The following is a 22,777-nucleotide window of genomic DNA, read 5'->3' on the forward strand; positions in this document are numbered from 1 at the left end:
CTGCCGCGCGCGCGCGCGCCTTCTCCTGCGGGGGGGGGGCGCGCGCGCGCTCCCGCTTCCCCTCCCCTCCTCCCTCCCTCTCTCTCTCTCTCTCCCCCCTCCGCCCGCGCCCCGCTGGCTCGCGCTGCCCCGGCGCCGGCCGGCCTCGCGCTGCCCGCCCGCCCGCCCGCTCGCGGCCCTGCCGCCGCACCCCTCCCCCCGCCGCCCGGCCAACCCGGCGGCGCCCGCCCCGCCCCGCGCCGCCCCGCGTCACCGCCGCGCGCCGCTGCGTCACGCCCGCGCGACAGGCCGCCCGGCGGCCCCCGCGCGCGCCCCGGCACCGCCCGCCCGGCGCCGGGAGGCGGGACGGGCCGCGGCTCCTCCCTGGGGACACACACACGGACACACACACACACACACACACCCCCCCCCCCCGGCCCAGAGCCGGCACCGGGAGGCGGGACAGGCCGCGGGACACACACCCCGCCCCCCGCCCGGCACCGGGGGAGCGCGGGGACGGGCGGCAGAAGTGTTCCGGCAGCGGTGCGGGAGGGAGGGAGGGCGGCGGCAGTTGGGTTCGTGTAAGAAACAAGCAATCACCGCTCACTGGAAGGTTGGAATCCGGTGGGGGGGGGAAAAAAAAAAGCTTCGACGCGGCTGCTCCTTCCTCCAGAGGCAGAATGCGTTTCTGTGACAAGTTTTTAAAACGTAAAATATTTATGTATTTCTCTATTTATTTTTTTTTTAATTCTACTAAAAGTGAAGCTGAGAAAAAAAATCTTGTTGCTTTACCTCTCGCTTACAGCACGGATCTGCCCCGGGAATGATGGAGCAGAGCAGAAAGTCACCACCACCTGCCTGCCGTACAAGTCAGTGAAAATGTTCACCCTAAGAAACGCCTGACACAGAAGGAGACACAGGCACTCACCTGTGCGAGGCAGAGCTGCCATGTCATACACCCCTCTTCCACCAGAAATAACAGCATGCGTCACAGCACGCACCCCAAGAAAGTGTCTCAAACTCAGGGGTTAGGAGAACTCGGACCAGGCAAGGGCAACTCTGAAGAAAAATGAGCAGTAACAGCAGGGAAGAAACTACTTTTAGGAGCTTTGCTGGTCTTGGCAAGTCTTTTGTTTCTTGTTTCATAGTGGCTTTTTTTAACCCTGTTGTATCTTTCGGATCTCTTACACAACTTGCTCCTTCTCGATTTCTTTGTTCTGCTTTCATGGTTACTGAAAGGAGATAACCCTTCCAAAATCCCAGCAGTGTCATTACTTCACAGGTATTTCTCCTCCTGAACTGCACCTCCAGAACTCCAGTCTCTTCCTCTCCTACCCTACCACCATAAACACAATTTTACCTACAGTGGGATGATTTGCAACAAGAGGCCTTCCAGGCCGTGGAACACATGGCTTTAAAAGTGACCAGCAAAAACTATTTCATCGTGTGTAAACTGCTGGTGTGTCACATCTACAGACTAATTTTAGGATGAGGCTCTGCTTCTACAATATGACCAATTTTAGGATGAGGCTCTACTTCTACAATACACTCATCAGAGAAGTGCTACATCAATATAATCATCAAAATAGTAATTATAGTCTTTTAGCCTGGACTCTTTTTGTCCAAAGGAAAAAACTATCATGCTCAATTCCAACCTAGGGGAGGGGAAGGAAGGGTATCATGAAGGGTATTCCCTTCATGGGAAGAGCAAGATTTACAAAGAGATACAAACTGTGCCCTTTGACAGCTGACATCAAACGGTAACAGCTGACTTCAAAAAGCTACCTGCACAGGTAACTGGATAAAATCATTCCTGCACAGGCCACGTAAGAACTGGACAAATTTAAAACAAGATTCCCTCTTTCTGGTGCATGCAAAGTATATTAAGGTAACCTGTAAAGACAATTTTCTCTTCCACATGTGTCAAAGGCAGCTAGGCTATTTTTGCTCTGTAAATTCAATTGCTGCTTTATTTACTTCTTTTACTTATTTAGAACAATTTCCATAGGATGACATGCCTTTAATGACACTCATGACTCAAATACTTGTCAATGTAGTCAAACAATGTCTATTAACATGAGTCACTGAAGTTAAATAAATGTTATTAAAAATGAAACAAAACAGAAGGCAAATATATTTATCTCCAGCAGAATGATAGGGGTCATCACCATTTGATCAATCTTCCCTGTGAGTTATATCTCAAGTTACTTTGAGGTAGCGCTAGAAAGAAGCTGTTGGTCCAAGAGCATCCCTGCAAAAAGAAACATCATGGCTTAAGTACCATTTAACCTTTTTTGAACCCTTTTAAGTACTCTTTACCCTTTTTGGCCTGTTACTCTTTCCCAGATTGCAGGAATGGCAGCCCCTCAAACCGTCAGACTAAAGCCTTTCTGATAAAAAAAAAAACAAAACCCACAACTCTTTTTTGAAGAAATCAGCAGGTTTTGAGTAAAGGCACTACCAACTGCAGCTAGGTGCAATGAAGAATTTATAAAAAACAATGCTAGATATTCTTGCAAAGAACCCAGTAAGCTTGAAAAAAAATAAATCCAAGCAACTACATTTCATCTGAGTAAAACAGATAAATCATAACTGAAGTAGTGAAATTGTGAGGTATTGGAGAAGTTGCTCCTTTTAAAAATGCTCCCAACTTCTTAGAACTGGTGGCTGGCACCTGTAGGATGTGTTCATGTCTTTGTGTAAGCTGGCTAACGCAGGCTGGTGGCTGCAGAACAGCTCTGAGTTTACTCAGTAAAAAGCCTCAGCAATGCATTCTAACCATTCTGATGCACTCCTTTTCTCCTGAATTTGGGGCTCATGGGTAACACCAATACAAAAAATTTTGCATTCAGTGTGCCTTTACAGTAAAGACCATGCACTGCACACACCACCTTGTTCCCATGTATGCACTCCTAACTGGAAAGAGGAAGAGGCTAGTAAGGCTCAGGAAACAGAAAAAGAGGTCAGAGAGCTATTTTAGAACAGTGTCATGTGAGCTGCAGCCAACACACTCTCTTCCTCACCTCATTTTTCTTGTATGGTGACTGGAAGAAAATGCACCACCAGTATTTCTCAGGTTTGGAGAACTAATGGCCCAACCAACCCCTTCCATCACATGACATAAGCAGTACTTTCACTGTATGCATACTTTACAGCCCAGAACAGAAGGCACACATGTCTGAAACCGGTCTCTAATGCAGAATGCAGAGACTCTCTATAAACAGGTAAAATCTGCATAAATGGGGTGGCTACAGATGCTGACTTCCAGGGGGTTAAAGGACTGTGGTGACACAGTGTCTGACTAAGGAATACACAAGAAAAGGTTTCCATAAATGACTTGCTGCAACTGAAGTACAGTGCTAGGTGCTGCTATGCAAGCTGCTTCTGAACAGGATACAACCCAGGCACAGACCTGGAAGCTGTCCTGCTGCGTGTAGCAATGGTACTGCCTAGATAAAAAAAAAATCCTCTGCTCAGCAGAACAATTTGTCCTACCCAAGCTCCAGCACAACAGCTATGGACAACTGAAGTGGGATCAAACTATGTACAGTTTTGAAGCCTTAACACTCTGGTCCAAATTCAAGGGGCCTGCATCTGCCCATCTTGAGTCTCCTCCCTCCTGCAGTACCCCTGAAATAATTCTACTGGCACACAAGCACAAGCTTTCCCATCCAGCTTCTTTTTGCTTTATTTATTCCATTTTGTCATATTTTCATTAATAATCTTCCTACCATCACCATGTTGCCAGCTACCTTGCAACTAGCTCTCCCCAGAGCAGGGAAACAGCTGCTAAAACCGTGACGCCACTTCCCCTGCCTAGATGAAGTTTTTTTGCTTTGTCTCTTCCCCCATGTACATCTGTATAAAATCCAGAAAGAATGGACTTTCTAAAAAACTCCAAAAGCCTCTGCTGTTTTAGAGCAGCTGCATTTCATGAAAGGGACTTAGAAAACATTCCCAGCTGAAATTAAACTGTGAAAAGAAGGAGACTCTGCAATTTAGTCTTTGTTTTAAATTTAAGAACAGCATGTAGGTTGTGACTGCTGCTTTAAGTCATAAAAAAGCCAGAGAAGCTTATCCCCATCTGCCATCATAGCAATCATGGCTTAGTTTGTCCCCAAAACACATATGACAGTACCAAAATATCTTGAGTAGCTTTAATAGCTATTAGCTGTGATAATTTCTGCTACCTTTTTTTCTTGGAAGAGTGTTCTTCTGATTCCAGTCTAACTTACTTTATCATTATGTACACTAAGTAGTAAATACTTTCATATATACATAGGCTTAAAGTAGTCCTTACGAATGGAAAATACTTAATACCCTTAAGGATGAAAGCAGTTTAGAAAGAGCCACTCAAAAGTTACTAGCTTAAAGCAGAACTTTCCTCGTTATCTCCCCTAATCTCCTTTGACTTGAATACTGGAAATTGCCATCCTACTAAAGCTTTATAACCTCACCACTACAAAACACCTGAAGACAAGGACTGAGATATTTAGGATGGGGTGCAACTTCACTGAAGAGTGGTTACTAGGATAGCTTTTTGTTCTCAAGGGGTTATTTTTCCTTCTTTTAACCAGAAAGTTTTCTCCAAAGATTCTTAGGTTTAAGAACAAGCACTACATTAAACTAGTTTCTACTGTAAAGTTGTCAGTTGAGGAGACTAACAGTAAGAAGGGCAGGAATAACATCGTAAGCAAGCATCATCCTTAGTCCTTTGGAATGTTTGCAGCTATGGCAGCTGAAAGTTTGCCCTTCTGAATGTTTAAAGTACTGTATCGATAGAGCAATTCTATCTGATCCAGATGAACAGTAGTACAGTTGGCACCAGCAGACTGCATGAGAAAGAGTGGGCCTAAAGTGTTCCCATTACAAGCCCTGGGATCGTCTCCCAAATAGACATAATCAAAGCCAGCATGTTAAGAGCTTGTAAAAGATTGCCTAGGAAATCTGGAAATGTGACAGCTAGGTTTTGCTAGTGTCCTGATGCCCATACTAAAGACAGGTGAAACACTCCTATTGCCTCCAGCTAAATTTCACAAGCCAGAAGAGAATGTGCTTCACATATAGAAGTAAAATCCCTTGCTGGCAGGTTTGCAGAAACAAAAAATTTTATTTACACAGGCAAGTCTATCTTTAGACCCCATTGAACTCTTTACATTTCTAGAATATTTACACAATTTCAAGATGCTCCAAGAGTAGAGTGATGAACAACAAAAAAAAAGTACAGAAACTGTCAAAAGCATAGCAAAAAAACCCAACCTATCATTGTGCTTTAAAACTTATGATCTAGAGTAATGTAGAAGAAATGTAATTTTAGCACCTTGGTCATTACGGTCATGCTATATAAGACACTTAAATAGCAGGGGGGATGTCAGAAGTGACCGTATCCAGAGGTTGCCAGTGACAATTCATGAGAGCATCATACAGTTCTTCACTTGTCTCCATAAATTGTCTGTTCATTTCATCAACATCAAAGTAAAGCTGTGGATCTGAAAATAAAAGCCTGGTAAGTACAAGTGTCAGATCTTGGATCACATGCACACAAAAACATGCAGCAAATGCCTAATAAAAGGTGGTTTAGCTATATTTATTATTTAATAAATATAATGTTTCTTCACCTACAATTTTAATGAACCTGACAAATCCAGCTTCCTTCAGCATTTGTGTATTAGAATGCTAGAATTATATTGGTATTTCAAGATAAAGAGCAAATTTAAAGATAATTAAGTATGAAATTCCCAAAATCCATTTAATGAATTTCTACTAGAATGTGTTGGACAGGATAAAATTTCTGAACACCAACATAAGATATTTATATATGAAGAGCTATCTGCAGACCTTCTGAGCCAAACAAGTTTTGTACCAAATCTTTTAAGTGTAAGGTGAAACCTCCTTTTAGGACTTGCAACATGAAGTTTTATCTTAGGGTTTGGAAAACAAAGCCTTTGCCTATTAATGAGTTCAACACAGAATATGCTTAGCAGGATCAATACAAATATTTAAGAAATTCTGTATTGGACCATTTTTTAAAGGAGAATGAAAGCAAAGTTACAAGAAGCATGCTACTGTGAAGTATTGTTAACAAGGTCCCAATTCTACTTTACATGGTGTATACTATGAGCTTTAAAATCCTACCTCATCTTTGGTATAACTCACAGAGGATCTCACTACATCAGCTGAATTTCTAAGACATTTTTCATCCAAGTCACTAGCCTGTATCGCTAAAGGGCACAAATATGGTTAAATTCAAGTTGCAGTGATAGAATCATTACCTTCAGTTAGTAGATCATCACTGATTTCAGTCATAGCTGTAGTATCCTAACAAAAGAAGAAAACAAGAAAATCTCGTAAGTTTAAACATAATCCATTTCAGAAAGCATCACAAATCCAAAATACTTTTGCATCCCAAACTATTCCCTCCTCTCGCAACTACAAAAAAAGACTCAGAAGGGGGTTGTGTTTGTTGAGGAGTGTTTTTTTAGTTTGGTTTTTGGGTTATTTGTTGAAGGTTGTTTTTCTTCTTTTTGCAGTGGAGAGAGGTGTGCTTTTTGGGGGAGGGAGGTGTTTGGTTGGGATTTTGAAGAAAACCATGATATAGTTCAGGTTGAAAGGGACTTTTGGAAGTTGTAATTGGTAAATTGGCTTATTTAAGGTAAGACTACCTTATATTAGTTCTTTAATTTGCTTTAAACAAAGTACATCAGAAACTATGCTCTCAGAACTGTTACTTAGCATATGTGAACCAAGTCATTGTGTATAAATCTCTAATTCTATAGATGCACTACTTTAGCTCTTACATCTAAGGTACCTCTGGATGAAGCTGGTACTCTACACATTAGCAGAAAGCACGATTTCAGTTTCAGGACTTCCTTCTGCTCTGACTTACACAACTCATGCAACTAACTTGTGATTTTATTTATTTTTTTTTGCTGTAAAGCAAGGATGTTGTATCTTTACCTCAAAAACAGCTGGAGCCATAACAGCATCTCCTAAAGAGCAATCTCCAACAGCCTGCATGCTATCATAGGGAGCATAGGAGCTGTAGTTGTAGTCAGCATAAGGATCGTAATTCCACTGTGAGGAGTAGTAGTTCTGGTAATCTTGGTAATAATCATTGTAATTGTAGGACTGGTACCGTTGGAATTCTGCTTTCAGTCTGAAACACGAGAAGTTATATGAAGATTTAAGAACAATAAACTGCAAACCCAGATCTGAACAATTAGCCAGCTTACATATTTCAAAGTTTAAAAAGAAGCTTTTCTGAATAGTTGCCAAAGCAACAGTAAGTCACAGCATGAGATTGTCTTGTTAATACAAAAACAAATGGTCTTGCCTTCACCAATAACAAAAGTAATTATTTTAATGAATTAACTTAAGCAATGACACTCATCTCTATTAATTTTGAGTATTTTTAGTCTCTGTACAAGTAAGCTACTAATAAATCTTTGCACTCTGATAAAAATTAATTTATTAACACCAGAGACACTTACCAAGTACAGCTGCTTTAAAGCTGCATTTAGTCTTCATTAGCCTTTCTATAATTTGTTTGGTTCATCCTAAATCCTAGTATTTCCAGAAATAAGCTGTTTAAGTAACATTATGTTTCAGAGGAGCATATGATGACACTGCCTACCATTTTGCCATGTCTATCTTCACCTGCTCCATTCTTAGTCCATTAACAGTTGCTGAAATACAGCTATCAGGTGAAGTCAGCACTGCCATTACCCACTAGGAAGCCAAAGTGGCAGGAAAATTACAAAACTCCCTGCTACTTAAGATCAAATGGCCAGCTGGTTAGTTTTCACTACTTTCCTTCTCCCAGGTATGTTTTCTCAGGGGCAACTTCACACTAATGAGAAGAATCAATGCACAAGTGTTGTCTGTTCCAAACCAGAGATATACAACATGACATATATTAAAATAACCTAGCTGCATACTCCAGAAAATCCCCTATGCAATGACATTTTTTCACTGATTATGTACAGGCAGACTCCCTGTGTTTGCAGAGTCCAACTTCTCTGCATCTTCATCTCACTACAGAAAAATCAGATGTAGGCTTTTTGTCAAGAATACAAACTGAAAGAACTCAAGTTAGTTTCCAGTATAACTGACTTCTTGTCAGATCACTGATGGCTGAATATTTTGATGCTCAAATAGCATAGTACTCAGCCATTCATAAAGAGATATAGATCAATCATGTGCATTTTTATCTCTACATTGTATTTGTTTCATTACTGTAAAGCTACACATACAAAGGTATTCTGTTCTCTTGCTACTGTAGTGAACAAATGACTACATCATATCTCGAAGTCTTCTGCTTCCACCTTCTCTCCTACACACATCTTTGGTAGGAGAGAAGTCTGAAAATACTGCTGACATTCTTCTGAATATCAGAAGTGAGGAAATCTGTTTCTTTTTGACCTTTTCTTGCTTTCAAAATAATTTTGTGAGAGCAATTCTGGATAGTGCTCTCTTGGGTAAGAGCATTTCCGTTATAAAGCAAAGAGGCAACACATGAAGAATTATCCAGGGTAAAGAGAAACAAAAGAAGTTACATTTACTATTTAACAGAACATACAAGCTAACAGTATACTGAGAAGATTTTCAGAATGTTCTATTTTGTCTGTATCCTGGATCAAAGTTTGTCAAATTTGGTATCAATTCTCTAACTGTCCAGAGACTTGAATTGCTTTAAATAACTGACAGAGAACTGAGCTGGCAGAGTAAAAAAACTTCTCAAAAACAATTTAAAATTCCTTACTGCTCAAATCACTTTAAAAGAAAGAACAGTACTCTAAATAACTGTTCCGAAACAAGATTTTATTTGTCTTCTTCTCCCCTATATTCTGTATTTTTCCACTGAAGAGTATTTTTTTGTTTGTTTTGTAGACTGCATCATGTGTACTGCCATTACAAGGGCCACAGACTTCACAAGAATCTGCTTATTTAGAATTACTGTATCAATGCACAACTCATTTGTTACCTTTTAGAAATTCCTATGCTCAGCCGTATTCGTTTTCCCCCCAGACCGGGTGCATTCTGGCAGTCTTGCAGTGCCCTCATCTGATCACCTTGCTCACCAAATCTGACAAAGGCATACCCTCTACAATTTTCAAAAGGGAGAAAACAAATTCCAGTATGCATAAAAGTTACAAAGCTATTTTATTCAATTTCTGTCTTCTACAAAAGCACAAGATAGTAGCTACTGTAGCTTATATCACCACCTAAACAACCTCTCTGGATCATGCACATGCACAGAAGGTGCTTTCACCAAGAACTTGGGCCAGAAGCAAAAATCTTGTTCTTTGGTAGCATTAAGATGCAAGCTGCTGCGAGCCAGTGAAACATTAATTGCCATTTGTGCTAGTAACCAGATTTCCCATTTCTGCATTACAGCAGTTTATTTATCAGTTAGTATTAACCCACTCCTACTACTCTACAGTACTAACATTCTTTCTATACATGCTTTCTTTACATTTTCGTGAATCAGTCTACTACAACATTGTCTGAAGACCAAACTCATTCCTCCCAGCTTGACTTGCTGCCTGACCAGTAGAAATTCTGGTAGGCCTTTTTTACTAATATTAATAGGTGCAGTCTCCCAACCCAGGCCTTATGCTTTTCTCCCACATGTAAAAGGGAATTATTTTATCTTCAGTGCTGCAGATGACTAAGTAGACATGCTGCTGTACGTAAGCACAGCAACACAGAACTCCTTGCATAGCTCTCCCACTTCCCAACTAATTTATTTCATGGAGATATACATATGGGTAAACTGAAGCTTATCACATTAACTGCTTAAGAAAAACAGAAGTTCTGGAAATGCAAGGATCTATGCTATTAAAAAAAAGTAATGCTAGAGACTAATATACCCCTATTCCTGTCCCTGAAGAAAACTCAGACCCAGCTGCAATGCAAATTCTAATACATTACTTAAAGAAGCAAACATATTGACAGCATTACACATTTCCATAGGCATTACCTGGAATATCCCAGCAGGTCTGTCGCTATTTTGCAGTCAATACATGAGGGATACCTCTTTAGGAAATAGTCAAAGAGCTGGAAATCATCCACTTCTGGAGTAAGCTCCCCAACAAATATGGAATAATCCGGTCTTCAAAAACATAAAAGAGCAATTGTCAAGTTTGAGACTAAGGTAGCCAACTGCATTATTAAGACAGCCAACTGCATTATTAGGACAGCCAACATGTAAGCAGGCAGTTATCACTGGACAAATAAGGGGTCAAAACCTGTATACAGTAATAACTGCAACACTCTGTTGAGTGCAACAAAAAAAATTGCAATCCCATCACTCCAACACTAAGCTTCCGATTGCTCTGGATCCATTTTACTGCTTTTAAAAAAAAAAAAAAAAAAAGGCATTTCAAAGACCTATTTTATAAAAAACTTCTAGGAAGTTGGATTGAAGAAAAAAATATTTGTCTGAATGGGGGGGAGGCACAAAAATACCGAGAAAAACTATTAACTCAGGCCAAAGCCATTATTTAAAAGGATTATGACTATTTTGCCACTTCTCAGTGATTATGGGAGGGACTACAAAGAAAATCTCACTTTTCTCTTGGCAATGCACTGCCCTGAGCAATACCTAGTGTATAGACATCAAATATGCCACTTCAGAATTTTAAAAGTAAGTGATTGCATTGACTCATCACTACCAATTTAAACAGGTAAGACAGCATTTCTCATTTCAAAAGGTCTTTACCTGGCTGAAATATTAGTACTACTAGGGACAAACTCTATTCTTCCTGGTTTTATTTTGTTCTTTTTCTTCCGTTTCTTCTGTGGTGTTCTCCACCAGCTGTAGGCCTGGAGACATTCTCTTTTTTTTGCCATCAAGTCCTATTGGGAGAAAAAGAAAAAATCACATTTATAGTATTTAGCTTCATTTACATTCCTCCCTCCCACTCCCCATCACCACAGGTGATTTCCCCATATTCACCTTGCCCTTGAAAGAAGCCTGGGGTCCCATTTCTCCCTCCGCCTCCCATGAGGGAAAGCAGCCTCTGGGGAAAATGCCTGGCAAAAATAACAGAGCCAAAGGATTGTATGAACAGCCATATTCCCCTGACTTGTCAAGCTGGCTAAAGGATTGACAGCTTCCTCTTGGAATTAGGGGAAAAGCAGACAGCCCTCTGATGTTCGTCAATCCTAAATGTTAATTAGCTTCAGGACTGGACTGCGTTCCACTTGAGCTCCAGGGCCCGAAAAACCCTGCAGCAGCACAGGCTGAGTGATGAAGAGGCAGGGAAATCATCACTCTTGCCTAGAAGGGATCTCAGCTGTCTCTATCTCCCCTCACCTAGGAAATCTTCTGTGAGATGCCTTCCCTGACTACCCAACTACGAGTCACTCTCCCAGGCCAGGAACAAAGACAAGAGGCCGATTAAAAGAACGTAAGGAGAAAACAGACCAGGAACAGGCACCAGCTCGGCTGAGGGAAAATTCAAACCCAGACACAAGGTCAGGAAGAAAGAGGCATAAAAAGTGCCTCTTGAGAAAAAAAAAGAAGAAAAAAACAAAACCCCAAAAACCACAGTTAAAAAAGAAGTGGGGCCAAGTCCACAAAAGAAGAGGGAAGCAACAGCTGTGTTACCACAGGTTGCCTCTCTCACTTAAGACTCTGAAGAACGAGGATTTCCAAAAATCAGAATGTTTTTTTTGCAGCATTTTTTACTTACGCAGGCTTTAACGTTCTTCCTCTAGAACACCTCTACATATCTCATATAGAGAGTGTTATGCGCAAGGTCCTTCAGAAGAACTTATGCTCAAGTAATCCAAACTGCAAAGCTTCATGTTATGGCCCCAACCTGATTCAGTTGATATGATTAAGTGTCCAGAAGACAGCCACCAGTTACCAAATTAATGGAAGAAATCGTGGGTCTAAAAGAACACCCAACTCAGAGCAAGCTAGCTATTTCAGCTTTACGTTTACTAGGAATTCTGAGTATGGTTCTGGAATCCATTTAGGCACTGCAAGCCTGCATTTCTGAAATTATCTTACCTGGCTTGCCATGGTTCAAGCTGTCTCCTGCCTTTCTCGAAGAATGTGGCCACGCGGATTCGGTTCTCGCCCTCCTTCAGCTGAAAATGATGTGATGGAGGAACAAAAACAATCTTAAACTTGAGATTAATTACTTTCAAAAGATATTCACCCCACCTCATCTTTTAAATGTTATTAACCCAGAACTGAAATTTCTAAGTTCTGACTTGTCACTGCTAAAGCAGTGGAGACAAAAAGTATAAAAGGCCAACAGGGTTATGATCAGAAGTCATCTTCATTTTCTTAAATTGTAATAGCCCACAAAGTCTTCCCACTGTCCAAAGCACTAGAAAATTACAGACAGCTTTTGAGTCACCTATATCTTACCCTTACTTCTGAAATACCTACATACAATAATATAGTTAATTCAGAAGATCCATGTTCTAAAATAGTTAAAAACAAGTCAGCAAAGCTGAGAGACTTATATATTATATGTTTTGTACAACCCGTTTTTTTTTCCTCCCTTTTAGGCAAATTAAAAGTTGATTTCCTTGTACCACAATTCATACAGCTGAAAACAAACAGTGGCACTTTCTACATGCTAAAGAACAAGAGAAATAAAGAGGAGGACACAGTAGAGGTAAATGTGATCTTTCTTTAGACCTTTTCTTAGGTTTGTCTTCTCTCTTTTGGCTAGTTCATATACACATTTCATTCACTACTAGCAAGTTAGCAACAACAAGTTACTTCTTACTGCTATCACTAAACCAGTGGATACACTTTTTGACCAGGGTATGTGCCCTTCTTGATTCTGATACCTTTCCTTGAGCTTGTTTTTGGCACCGATTTATATTGGGGGGAAAAAGTTACATCTGCAAAATATTTTGCATCTGTTTCCACACAGCTGTTCCTTCACCACTGATGATCTTTTGCATCCAATGTTGTTCCTTCTATGCAGGTATTCATGTGTTGAAGTTTTAACTCCATCTCCATGCAAGAATTTAAGTCATGTTTTACACACAAGCTGGTCAAATCCACATTCACGTAACACGGTAAATAGTGTCCACAATGCCTTAAAGGCTCACACAGGGAAACAGTTCAGAGCACTGCTTCTGAAAACCGTTCAGTCTAACCTGACACAGGATAGCCATATACAGTATCAGAGCATCATGCACGGGTGTTATTCAGGGCAACTATGCACTTCATCCCCACAGTAATTCTGAAGCCAAGGGAAGAGTCAAGCACAAATAAGCCCTTAAAGATAGGCATATATCAGCAAGGTTAGCCTATGCCCTCTTAATAAACCTTACTGTGTTCATTATAAAGAACCACCAGTAGCAGTTTTTATCCAAGGTCACTATTAGTAAAAAAAAAAAAATCCAGATAGTGATGCTGCTCTAACTCAAGCATTACTTCTATCAAAAGGGACCACAAACTCCTCCACACTGAAATACTGATTACTGAATTCACAGCTGCTTAAGCTTTTCAGCTTACCGTGTGGATTCAGCAGAAGATGGCAGGCAGTACAAAGCAGCTGTATTGCAAAACACTATCAGAAGGCAAGTGATGCAACAGTTTCTCGATCACAGCTATAATGGACTTCTATGCAAAGTTGTTTTTGCTCTCTTTCCCTGTCCTTGACTGTTGCCTCTTGACCTTTTCACTGGAAAACAAACATATTTTAAAAGCAGTTAAAACACCACGAATTAACATTGTATTTTTCACATCTGCCTCAACCACAGATAGTTATATCTAGCTTATTATTTAAAAATAGGGGCAGCTTTAATCTCCAGAACTCAAACACCTACTTAATTGGATTACACACACATTTTTACCAACCCTTCGTGCTTCACATTGTTATGATGACGTTTGTACTGGCAAAAAAAAAAAAAAAAAAAGGTGGATGACGCTATTTACAAGACCTTCTGTGTGAACACAGCTCACTCAAAACTCGGAGAACAAGCCGCCCCCTTCTCCATTCATTCTGCTCACACCAGGAGCCGGGCTGGGGCGGGGGGCTGGGGCAGGGGGGGCTCCCCGCCGAGCCCAGGCCGCACCGTGCCGTGACGCATTTTGATAAGGCAGCGGGCACGACGGGAAAAGCCACGGGGCCCAGCAAGAAGTGCGCCCCGCCCGGCCGCGGCCCTCCGAGGCGGCCACACTGGCGCCAAGGCCGCGGATCCTGTTTACTGTGCTACGCGATAAGAAAATAAAATCATAATTAAAAAAAAAAAAAAAAAGAGAGAGCTAAAAAGACGCCCCGGGCGCAGAAGGCGGCCGCGGCGCTCCTCCGGCAGCGCCCGGGGCCGAGTGGGGCCGGTTCCGCGGGCGCCACGGCCCAACGGCCGCCAGGCCTGGCCGGGCCTCCCTGCCCCGCAGGCCCAGCCAGCCGCGAGGCGGCCCGCCCGGAGGCCCCGGAGGGAAGGGAGGGCTCCCGGCCCCGCTCCCAGGGCGCAGCGGATCGGCTGGCGCCCCTCCGCCCGCTCGCCGTCCCCCACCGCCCACCCCGGGTGGCCCCGATCCCGGCACGAACGCTGCTCACCCTCCGCGCCGCCACCGGCAGCCGCGCCAGCCCCGCTTCCGCCCCGCGAGGACCTCCCGCCCGGGCTGCCCGGCGCGGGGCCTGACCCGCGGAGCCCCGCACCGCGCCCGCACCGCCCCCGGGACGGACGCCTCCCCCCTCGCCGGGAGCCGCAGCCTCGTACTTCACCCAGGGAGCACCCCCGAGGGGCCGCCAGCCAGCGGGCCTGGCCGGGCGCGGCGCGGCGCGGCCGGGCGCGGGGGCAGGCCGAGCGGAAGGAGGGCGGCAGGGCCCCGGGCGGGCGCGGCGGGGCGGATGGAGCTGGTGGCCGGTTGCTACGAGCAGGTTCTCTTCGGGTTCGCCGCGCGGCCCGGCCAGGTAACGGGTGGGCGGGGGGGGGGCGGAGGGAACGCGCGCGCGCCGGCCGTTAGCGGCACCGTTACGACCGTTTCCCCCCCCCCCCCGGTACTCACCGAGTCCTCTCCCCGCGGCCGCAGGGCCCCGGCGCCCGGTGCGGCTTTTAAAGCGGCGGGCGAGACAGCCTCCCGCAGCCGCAGGCTCTGCCTGCCCCTGGCGGCGTGCGGGAGCGGCCCAGGGACACACCCCGCCGCCCGGCGCGACGCGGGCTGCCGGGAGCTGCGGGGGCTGCGGGGCGGCGAGGCCCAGGCGAGCGGCGCGGGGGGGGCAGGGGTGCCACGCCGCCTTGGCGGGGGGCTGGGCCTCGGGCAGGTGGAGGGAGGGCGTGTCCGCTGCCGGCAGGGCCGGGAAAAGGGGGGGGGATCTGTCCCCTCCCGCCCCCCCCGGTCCCGGGGGTTGATGCTGCTCCGGCGCCGCTGCGTCCGAACGCTGCCCTGAGTGCCAGGCGCGCTGAGCTCGTGGGGACTCATCTCTGTAGCAGCACATGGACGCAAGGAGATCCCAGGATACTTACAGCTAGGTGTAGCTGCGTGCGTTTTACACGTGCACCTCTGTAGGTTTTGCTTTTTAAAAACGATTTAAAAAAAAAAAAAAAAAAAAAAGGGCTGACAAAGATGATCATCTTCAGAAAGACCCGTTTACGTTGTTTTTCATCGACAGGCCTGGACAGTTGTTCCTGATTTTACGCATCATGCCCACTCGGCCTCGTTGTCAGTGGTAGCAGTGAACAGCAGATACGTGGTCACCGGGAGCAGAGATGAGACCATCCAAATCTATGACATGAAAAAGAGGATAGAGCATGGGGCACTGCTGCAGCACAATGGTAGGGGAGCTTTACTTCACAGAAAAACATTAGTGACAGAAATCTAGAGCTGAAAAGCTAGTCCTTACCAGAAGAAGAAATTTTTGTATTTATTTTTTAAATAAGTCTTTATTAGTGATGCTGTTGCAGCCGTGTTGGCCTAACAATACAAGGAAGGGAAGCTTTTGAGCGTAAAAATCAAAAAATCCATTCGGGTATTAGCCCACAAATATAGCTGGTTTTTCCATTCATATTTAGGCTTAACTGTTCAGGAACTTACGGCTCACAAATGGCTCGTGAGCCATTTTTGTTTTACTGGGCAGTTTATCTAGACTACGCCTACTCTGAACAACCATCTTTCCCCATGTCCTTTTCCTGTCACAAACGCACATGAGCCACGCATAATGTCTGTCAGTGTGAGAGCAGGTCGTTTGTAGCTCAATCCTGATTGTCCGTTTTCACCTGTTAACCAAGAAGTACATGGAGCTAGACTGAATGTGGTACCTGTGTTCAACTCACATGGTGTGTAACTGGTGCTTATGGGAAGCAGCAGTAAATTCACCTCTGTGTCAAAAGCTGAGCTTTGACATAGGAGCATTCCTTATCAATGACAGAAGCTCTGTGTCACCTGCAGCACAGTGATTAAGTACTGCTGTTTCAGGGAACAGACTAGATGGGTTCAGGCGTGTATGGCTCTAGGAGGGCTGGCAGAGCACATGGGTGATGGAACAGAACAACAAGGTTGCCAGGGTGGGGCTTGTGAAGAAATACTTAGGAAGTAATTCAGATTTACCCATGGGTAGGGTAGTAGCTGGCATGTTTTGATGCTAGCAGCTTCGCTACTAATTAATACATTCTCTGTGTTGAGTGTGTAAAACTTTGTTAATAGCTCTTCTTTGGATTTTTAGGCACAATAACTTGTTTGGAGTTCTATGGTACTGCACATCTACTGAGTGGGGCTGAAGATGGACTAATTTGTATCTGGAACACAAAGAGATGGGAATGCCTGAAATCCATTAGGGCACATAAGTGAGTTTCTTAAACCTGTATATACACATGAGTTTTCATGTTCGTTTTCCTTGTAAATAATATATGTGGCTAATGCGTTTGTGTGTTGTTTTTTTTAATCAGGGGGCATGTGACATCCCTTTCTATTCATCCTTCTGGGAAATTAGCTTTGTCAGTAGGAACAGATAAAACATTAAGGTGAGTCTAAACTGATGGAGAAATGCTGAGAATCATAATTCAGTACCTCTCAGCAGATTGTTACAAGCGACAGTCCCATCTTGGCACTAGACTGTACAACACTGACAAAACATTTTTGGACATCAAATGGTTCAAAGATCCATATGTTTGTCTTCAGATTCTAGGTAGTAGCAATGTTGTAAAGTCTTTTAGAAATACTTCTTGCTGTTCCCAGCCCCTTGTTATTCTCTGACTCTGTAGTTGCTTGTAGATGTATGAATACAGTTACATTTTGGAACACAATTTGTTTGAATTTCTGAAAGCTGTCAGGTTTTGTTCAGTGTGAGAAGAGTAGCTTTTCACTTGTAGTGTGTACGTGTTGCTGTATATATGTTTTTAATATATGAAATAGTATTGTAACAGGACATACTGGTATTTGGCTCCTTTTAGGCTCTGCATTGCAAACTGTGGTTTATAAAATAAATATCACTAATTCAACCTGCAAGCGATAAAACAAGTCATCACTTTCTTTTGCATTAAAAAGAGAGCAAAATTCATAGACATGCTTAAAAGCTTCCTTTGGATGCCTCACATCAGCAGATAGGACTGCAGTTTCACTCTGCTGTTTTTAACTGGAATGCACATTATCTGTTGTTGTCTTTTAGAACTTGGAATCTTGTGGAAGGACGGTCAGCCTTTATCAAAAACTTAAAGCAAAGTAAGTTTATCAGTCTAAATTCACTACAAAGTGAAATTAGATAGTGGGGGTTTTTTTTGGTAAAAAAAAAAAAAAAAGGCAGATTGAATTAATCAACAAGTCAGTTAGATGCAAGCAACTTCTACAATGTCTTTTTTACACATGCAGGCAAGCATATGTAAGCGTGTGTCCTTAATGATAATTTACCAGAAGGAAAACGGAAAACATAGTGACACTAAAGTATTTTTTTTACCTTGAAATTGGATGTCAGAACATCTAAATAAACATGTTATACTTGTACTTTTTTACTTTATAAACTTGTGATAAACAGAAATAAACATTTAAGAGCATAATTTTATTTGTTTGTTCTAGGCTACTTGATTTTTTTCCTGAATTTTTCTCAGGTTTAGGTAGAAAATTATGTCTAGCAGCTTCTAAAGATTCTTCCTTTTAGATTATCATGAAATATAGAATGCAAAAAACTGTGTACATGTATATACAAATGTATCAATATGTACAGATGCCCACATAATTAAATGGTCCCCTGATGGAGAGAAGTATGTGACCGTGATAACAAATAAAGTGGATATCTACAAACTTGATACAGCTTCAATCACTGGCACTATCACAACAGAGAAGAGAATTTCTTCACTTAGATTTGTTACAGTAAGTACAAAAAAGAAAGGTGCTGGAAAATTAACTCATTTGAAACCCATGAAGTTAAACACACTTGCATTTCTTTTTTTCCCATTCCAAGGATTCTATCCTGGCCATAGCTGGAGATGATGAAATTATAAGGTTCTATAGCTGTGACTCCCAAAAATGCCTGTGTGAATTTAAAGCTCATGAAAACAGGTATTTTATATTTGTTTACTACTTAAATATTTATGGTGATGCTGAGTACTCAGTAAAGTTTAATTATTTGTAATGTTCAACATATTTTACTATTGTTTTTGTTCCAGTATAGGAAGTAAATTATGTGCTAAATTCCAAATTTGGCACAGACTTGTTGGCTTTTAGTATGAGCACAAGTACTCTGCTTTCCATGTATGTTACAATAACAACAGGGTATAGAGTTAGAAATATTACAGTTCTGAATTTGTGATCTAAGTACAGCATACAAAATTGAGCCTAGAGAAGAGAAGGCTCCAGGGAGAATTTATAGTGGCCTTCCAGTACCTGAAGGGGGCCTACAGGAAAGGTGGGGAAGGGCTTTTTGTCTGGGAGTTTAATGATAGGACAAGGGGGGATGGTTTCAAACTGAAAAAGGGGAGATTAAGGTTAGACATCAGGAAGAAATTCTTTAGCGTGAGGGTGGTGAGACACTGGCACAGCTTGCTTAGGGAAGTTGTGGATGCCCCCTCCCTGGAAGTGTTCAAGGACAGGTTGGATGGGGCTCTGAGCAACCTGGTCCAGTGGGAGGTGTCCCTGCCCATGCAGGGGGGCTGGAACTAGATGGCTTGTAAGGTCCTTTCCAACCCAGACCATTCTGATTGTAAAGATAAGATCATTATAGATATGTGTCTTAAATGTAGTATCTTCATATATTGGCATGGTTCTATGTTAATCTTTTATTTCAGGAAGAGAGTCTACTTTCCCCCTTCCCTTCCCCAAAGTCTTATTTTATCAGAACTGTAGTGGGGTCTGTAGTGCTTCTCAGGTAGGAGATGAAAATGGCTGTACAACTTACCCACTACTCCTTTAAAAAACTGTATTTTATTGGGCAGCCAAATTTAGTAGTAAGACACCTGGTTACATTCTGTTTTATTTTGGTCAGTCGTCTTGACATTTGCCCCCTTGGCAGTTCTGGTTCAGCCTCATCTCTGTTGCAAGACCTGAAATAGAGCCCCCACCCATGCTGATTTTAATTAATCAAAACACAAAAGCATTATCTAAAGTATCATTGGTGTGGTTAATAGTGTGTGCTTAAAAGTACTGAAGTCTTCTGAATTGAATCCTAACAAACCTAGCAAAGCCAAGTGTTCCTGCTGTAAACGATAGCACTCAAACCAGAGTACCATACCAAGTTTCAGCCTGCCATTTTTGGGTTTTCTGTTGAAAATTATTTTTAGACTGTTTTGTATTCATCTTTAGTTACTGTCAGCTTACTGTTCTGAAGTGAACTGCCATGCTATAAAGTCACAAAGTATTACATTTTCTTCACAGAATAAAAGATATCTTTAGCTTTGAAAGAGAAGGACAACATGTTATTGTTACTGCATCCAGTGATGGTTACATTAAAATGTGGAATCTGGATCTTAATAAGGTTGGTCTATTACACTGATTGTTATATTTATGGAAAAATATCAGACAACCAAAATTGCAGACAGTTGTGTTATAAAGATCAATTTGATTAATTTTAAATCACTGAGAAAATTTTACTTGAAATCCAGATGTCTTGATCATCCTCCATGTTATGTTCAGGAGAGATGCACATATATCTGTGCACATGTTTTTATGCACTGGTATATTTTGTAGCTTTTCAATTTGTTATTAAACAAACTCTAAAATCTGATGATATTATGGAGATCTCTTTTCCCCTTTATGTAAAGTCATGCTTCCCTTCAAACCTACCTGGCCAGACTTAAGACTGTCTAGCCAGTTATTTATGTAATAAGGACTGCTGTGGATTTTGTAATGTTGATGACTGTTGCCACTCTTTTAAAAACACAAACTCTGTGGTTTGGGGGGAGACTGGTTATTCATGTAGGGGAAAAAAGTTGTCCTTTTGAAAAATTCAAACATATTCATGTACTGGGTACTTTTATTTCATGTATTTTCAAACAGTTCTCAGGGGCACAGTTCAACAAAGAATCACATCTTATCTTTAAAGTTTCCCATGTGTATTGTTTGCTCTGGAGTTTGTCTTTAAAAATCGTAATTAGATTTTTTTTTCTTTTATGCCTAGTAATAAAGGATCTACTATAATCCAGAGAAAAGCAATATGATGCAATAACTTAGTTAAAATTATTTTAGCAAAATTATTTACAACAAAAAAAAACTGTTACTCTGGAGAAACCTCTTAAATCATTAAAGATTTTTTGGGAGTGCTTGTGACTCATCTAGTTATTCATCCTGTTAAGCTTATCCGCATATGCCTTAAACCCACTGATAACTGCTTATCATAGTACATTCTTAAAGCCATTGGGAAGGTTTTTTTGAGGATTGTTATCAGGAATAGGATTGTTATCAGGAATAGGATTGTAACAATGGGGCAGTTAACAGGTATATAGTCTCTAGTTCTAAACATTGTTAGGCACCAGGAAGTGCCTAAGTGGAAGATGGCCTGTAAGATCCTTTCTCACTTTAAATACTTCCATAAATTTAAAAATAAATAAAATAATTTGTAAGTAATCTTTTTCTCTATTCAGATTAAAGATGTGCCATCTTTGCTGGGTGAAGTCAATACCAAAGCTAGGCTGACATGTCTTGCAGTATGGCTTAAGCCAGCTTCAGAAACAAAAGAAAATTCTGATAAAGCTGCAGCATCATCTCAAGGTAATAGAACTGTGTGTATTTTCTGTCGTTTATGTGACTGTGAAATTAAATACTCTTACGTGGGAAGTTTTTACTATGTGCATTGGAAAAAAGTTTTGGTATCTTGAAGAATTGGGAACATGATGCTGGCAAGTGATGCAGATATCCTTACCAATCTGAGAGTGTCTCAAGCCTGCATGTATGTTGGAGGACAAGCCTCTTTTCACTTCTGTTATATGAAAGTGTTGTTTCTTTTTACTGGATCTTTACCAAGGAAGCCAATGCGAAGCTTTTGAGACAGGTAAGTAACACATAAACAGTTTGATAGAACTGCATGCCTTGTCTTCCTATAACCAAAATTACGCCTGAGGCCAATATAGTTGGACAAACTTCAGAAATCTGGCTCAGGTTTTTTTCTTGTTGTTTTCCTGTATCATAATTATTTACATACTCAAGCATTAGATATTTTTGTATCACAGGCAAAACTAGCATAAATGGCACATCCCACTTTAAATAGAAAATAATTTATAACCCCTTTTTTAAAATGGTATGCAAGTAAGTCTCTGCCTTTTTAGGTCACAAAGCCTGGTGAGCATAAATATCAGTGTGAATAATTTCTTCCTTCTTTTCAGCAAATGAAGATGATTTTTCATCAATAGTCAGGAAAAAAAAAGTTCGTTGGACTGATAAAAGTGCGAAACCACCAAAATTAAAGAGAAAAATTCCTTCAGAGAAACAAAAATTGGAAGCTCCACTGCAAAAGAAGAAAAAGAAAAGGAATAGCTCAGCATGAAGGCAGCTACTTTCTCTCCTGCATAAAAAGTAAATACTGTTATTGCTGTAGGTCTTACAGGGACCTAAATCTCTCACAGGACATACACCTCTGAACTGCTCTGTTGTTTAAAAGAATTTATGTTTTTACCCTAATAAATTGACTGATCACCCTGGGAAGCAGCAAAAGAGATTGCAACTTATCCTAAGCAAATGAGGCAAAAATAAATTCATAACATGTAATGTTTATATATTTCTATTAACAATAGCATACACCTTTTAACTGGCTCTGAAAAACCCAGGTAAAACCAATAAAAATAGCTCCTGTCTGTTACATTTTTGTGTCATAAAATGCGTTTTAAAAACATACACACTTTTTCATTTTAGTGTTGGAAAAGTTACTGTTCATTTAACTCAAAATATGATGGGCTTTATTCATGCAATATTTTTCCTAGTATAAGAAGAAACATGTTAAGATTCCTTAAAATAGGATAATTGCATTCCATTCATACATTCACAAAAAATCATACTTTCTAGTTCTTTGACATCGAGTTTGTACATTGAGTTTATAAGCAAAATGTTTAGGTTTCTTACTGTGTCCATACTTCATGCTTGTAATTTTTTTTAAGTCTTTGCACCCAAGGTTCACATGATTTAAATCTTTTGTTCAGAATATTATTCATGTTTTTAGGTGAAAGAGTTTGTATCAATAAGGTTTTACTTTGTCTTCCCCTTTTCCATAGTGTTTTTTCAAGTCCTTGATCTGAGCTATATTGTTTAAAAAAAAAGGAAAAAAATTATCTAACTTGAAATGTTTCTCATGCAAACAAAAAGTGAATTCCTCAGCTCAGTAAGTGGGAACAGGATTTTATCATAATTCTTACTACAAATATACAGTGGAAAAAACAAAGTTGAGCTGGAGAAAAC

General features: G+C 41.5%; 2 protein-coding genes across 6 annotated transcripts; one reads left to right on the top strand and one right to left on the bottom strand.

Moving 5' to 3' along the window:
* Positions 1–1,978: 1,978 nt before the first annotated feature.
* LOC127380675 (tRNA selenocysteine 1-associated protein 1-like) lies at positions 1,979–15,176 on the bottom strand. 5 transcript variants are annotated; one of them, XM_051610025.1, is made up of 10 exons: positions 13,475–13,493; positions 12,002–12,081; positions 10,940–11,016; positions 10,703–10,839; positions 9,962–10,093; positions 8,963–9,082; positions 6,937–7,135; positions 6,252–6,297; positions 5,300–5,468; positions 1,979–2,230 (listed from the first exon to the last, which is right to left on the bottom strand). In XM_051610025.1, the coding sequence occupies exons 3-9, from the start codon at positions 10,967–10,969 to the stop codon at positions 5,332–5,334; spliced, it is 801 nt and encodes a 266-aa protein (XP_051465985.1). In that variant the 5' UTR covers positions 10,970–11,016; positions 12,002–12,081; positions 13,475–13,493; the 3' UTR covers positions 1,979–2,230; positions 5,300–5,331. The 5 variants fall into 5 exon arrangements, with proteins under 5 accessions (XP_051465985.1, XP_051465987.1, XP_051465986.1 ...); XM_051610027.1 differs by lacking the exons at positions 1,979–2,230; positions 10,940–11,016 and adding an exon at positions 14,975–15,176 and having other exon boundaries at positions 5,070–5,468; positions 13,475–13,643; XM_051610026.1 differs by lacking the exons at positions 1,979–2,230; positions 10,940–11,016 and adding an exon at positions 14,523–14,627 and having other exon boundaries at positions 5,070–5,468; positions 13,475–13,643.
* Positions 14,574–22,184, top strand: PAK1IP1 (PAK1 interacting protein 1). The gene is made up of 10 exons (XM_051610023.1): positions 14,574–14,879; positions 15,579–15,741; positions 16,629–16,749; positions 16,852–16,926; positions 17,571–17,623; positions 18,123–18,268; positions 18,360–18,457; positions 19,769–19,868; positions 20,974–21,100; positions 21,712–22,184. Exons 1-10 carry the CDS (start codon positions 14,817–14,819, stop codon positions 21,870–21,872), a joined length of 1,107 nt encoding a protein of 368 aa, XP_051465983.1. The 5' UTR covers positions 14,574–14,816; the 3' UTR covers positions 21,873–22,184.
* Positions 22,185–22,777: the final 593 nt, after the last annotated feature.

The sequence above is a fragment of the Apus apus genome, chromosome 2 (genome assembly GCF_020740795.1).
Source record: "Apus apus isolate bApuApu2 chromosome 2, bApuApu2.pri.cur, whole genome shotgun sequence".
Lineage (NCBI taxonomy): Eukaryota > Metazoa > Chordata > Aves > Apodiformes > Apodidae > Apus > Apus apus.

Coding starts and splice junctions, on each gene's coding strand:
- PAK1IP1 (XM_051610023.1), top strand. CDS start 14,817: ATGGAGCTGGTGGCCGGTTGCTACGAGCAGGTTCTCTTCGGGTTCGCC. Junction 17,624..18,122: donor TATCAAAAACTTAAAGCAAA/GTAAGTTTATCA, acceptor CAATATGTACAG/ATGCCCACATAATTAAATGG. Junction 19,869..20,973: donor GGAATCTGGATCTTAATAAG/GTTGGTCTATTA, acceptor TTCTCTATTCAG/ATTAAAGATGTGCCATCTTT.
- LOC127380675 (XM_051610025.1), bottom strand. CDS start 10,969: ATGGGACCCCAGGCTTCTTTCAAGGGCAAG. Junction 10,094..10,702: donor AGTACTAATATTTCAGCCAG/GTAAAGACCTTT, acceptor ATGTTTTTGAAG/ACCGGATTATTCCATATTTG. Junction 7,136..8,962: donor AGCATAGGAATTTCTAAAAG/GTAACAAATGAG, acceptor CTCGTGTTTCAG/ACTGAAAGCAGAATTCCAAC.